The sequence below is a fragment of the Syzygium oleosum genome, unplaced genomic scaffold, assembly GCF_021117445.2.
Source record: "Syzygium oleosum isolate NSW1041296 unplaced genomic scaffold, Sole_v2.1 Sole_v2.03, whole genome shotgun sequence".
Classification (NCBI taxonomy): domain Eukaryota; kingdom Viridiplantae; phylum Streptophyta; class Magnoliopsida; order Myrtales; family Myrtaceae; genus Syzygium; species Syzygium oleosum.
The window spans coordinates 702,747-704,873 of NW_026607487.1; the positions used below are offsets into that span (position 1 = coordinate 702,747).

Sequence of the window (2,127 nt, forward strand, 5' to 3'; positions counted from 1 at the left end):
TAATTGGCCATACCCATTTTTAGACCAAGGGCAATTAATGCCTAGCCAATGGCCAGACCAGATCACTAGTTCTGTGACATTCTCCACTGCTATTTAAATGACCCTAGCCCTTTTGAGCAACACCCACAATCTCAACCTAAGGTTTCCATGTTTCCTATACATTCTTCCCTTCTGTGCTTCTCTTGATTTTTTTCCCTAATCATCTTGTGTTTTGTACTCTTCTGTTTTTTCAGCCATGACGAGAAGGAAGGTGAAGCTTGAGTACATAACCAATGACTCCTCGAGAAGGGCAGCATTTAAGAAGAGAAAGAAGGGCCTCATGAAGAAGGTGAGCGAGCTGAGCACCCTGTGCGGCATCAACGCATGTGCCATCGTCTACGGTCCCTACGACCGTCAGCCTGATCTCTGGCCACCTTCCCGCATGGCTGTCCAGCGCATCATCTCGAGGTTCAAGGAGATGCCGGACATGGAGCAGAGCAAGAAGATGGTGAGCCAGGAGGCTTACCTGAGGCAGCGGATCTCGAGGGCGAACGACCAGCTCAAGAAGCATAGCAAGGAAAACCGTGAGAGGGAGGTGACCAAAATCATGTTCAATGTCTTGACTAGCACATTCACTGGCACCACCCCTGTTTGGCCAAGCATGAGGGTGATGGATCTCCATGACCTTTCATGGGTGGTCGACCAATATGCTAAGGACGTCATCAAAAGGTCCGACACCCTCAAAGAGGCCTTGGGGATTGGTGACGGCAGCGAAGTTGCAGCACCCCCACCACCGCCACCAGATGTGCCAGCAGAGGGATTAGCTGAGACTGAAGGAGGGGGGCGAGTGCAAGCGAACGCTGGCATGCAAAGGCCACCATGGTTCGTGGAGTTGGGGAATCCCCAAGAGCCCAACGTACCATTCGCAGGAAATGAGCTGATGCTGCTTCCATTTGGTGGCAACATCAACAACAACAACAATCCCCAAAATGTTGTCTGGCCAAGCAACAACAACAACAATCCCCAGAATTTGGTTTGGCCAAACAACAATCCCTTTTTTCCTTGAGAGGAGAGGGGGATAGGGTTTTTTGTTCTTGGATTGCTCAAGGGATAATTTGGACATCTATAGTTTATGAATATTTTATGTATTTTCAAGCATTACTGCATGGTTATCTTTTTCTGTTCATCGTTTAGCTTGTTTCTGTACTCCCTTGAGTGATCCAATTGCATTGTTATTCGGGTTTGTTTAAATGATATATGTCTTGCAAGCTTTCATGAATTTCTCAGTCCTTATGGAGTAGTTACAGTTTCTTACTGCTGCGGCAAAAGGAAGCACATCGAATAATGATTTCTTAATAGAGAGATTTCAGAGGATTTGATCTTCTGTTGATTCATCCAACACCAAATTATTCAGTACAAAGGTAAAAGCGTTTCAAAAATGGAAGAACCGGGTAAATTCGGGAGCAAGGTACAAAAAACCGATAATTCAATGAACAAATGTAAAAGAATGAAAAACCATACACTAACTCATGGTGTTTATTCGGCTCAAGGATGATGATCTTTGAATCATAATCTAATGCGGTCCTATATTTTAGCCGTCGCTCGAAGTGAATCCACAAGCAATTATTGCACTCATTCATATTATTTAATGAAAAGGATAAACATGCGCGGATTGGTTAGCAAATTTGGCCTTACCAAGTTTTTAAACAAGCCGAGATGTCTCTTGGGTTCGAAACGTAAATATGTAAAACTTAGGACCATATGACATTGATTTTGTTGCCAAAAAACTCCGTATCCATGAATCTTTGCTTTGTGGAAGTAAAATGTTCTGTCACTTTTTGCTTGGATTTTTAATCAACCCATAATTGATTAGTTGCGACTCTCAATTGAATTAAATTGCATGTTAAGTTGATTAAATCAAAACCCCAAAGTTGCGATTAGTATGGACTTAAGAGAATCCACACTAACTGTTTGGCTTAGTATTTCATTAGCTTTCCCTTGATAGTTCATTTCGAGGAAGGTTGCAACAAGCATACTAGTTACCTTCCAAATATTTTGAGTCATTAAGTTTCTTTTATATATTTTTCTTTGGCCTGAGAATAATATCCACTATTTTAAAATTTGCAAATGAGTTCTTCATATATTACT

The 2,127-nt window shown here is 42.2% G+C and overlaps 1 protein-coding gene across 1 annotated transcript; it reads left to right on the top strand.

Moving 5' to 3' along the window:
• The first annotated feature begins 235 nt into the window (after positions 1 to 235).
• On the top strand, positions 236 to 1,045 carry LOC115678237 (agamous-like MADS-box protein AGL80). The gene has a single exon (XM_030601577.1). The coding sequence runs from the start codon at positions 236 to 238 to the stop codon at positions 1,043 to 1,045; it is 810 nt and encodes a 269-aa protein (XP_030457437.1).
• Positions 1,046 to 2,127: the final 1,082 nt, after the last annotated feature.

What these genes read in the sequence shown, in the direction of transcription:
- LOC115678237 (XM_030601577.1), top strand. Translation starts at nt 236, where the DNA reads ATGACGAGAAGGAAGGTGAAGCTTGAGTACATAACCAATGACTCCTCG.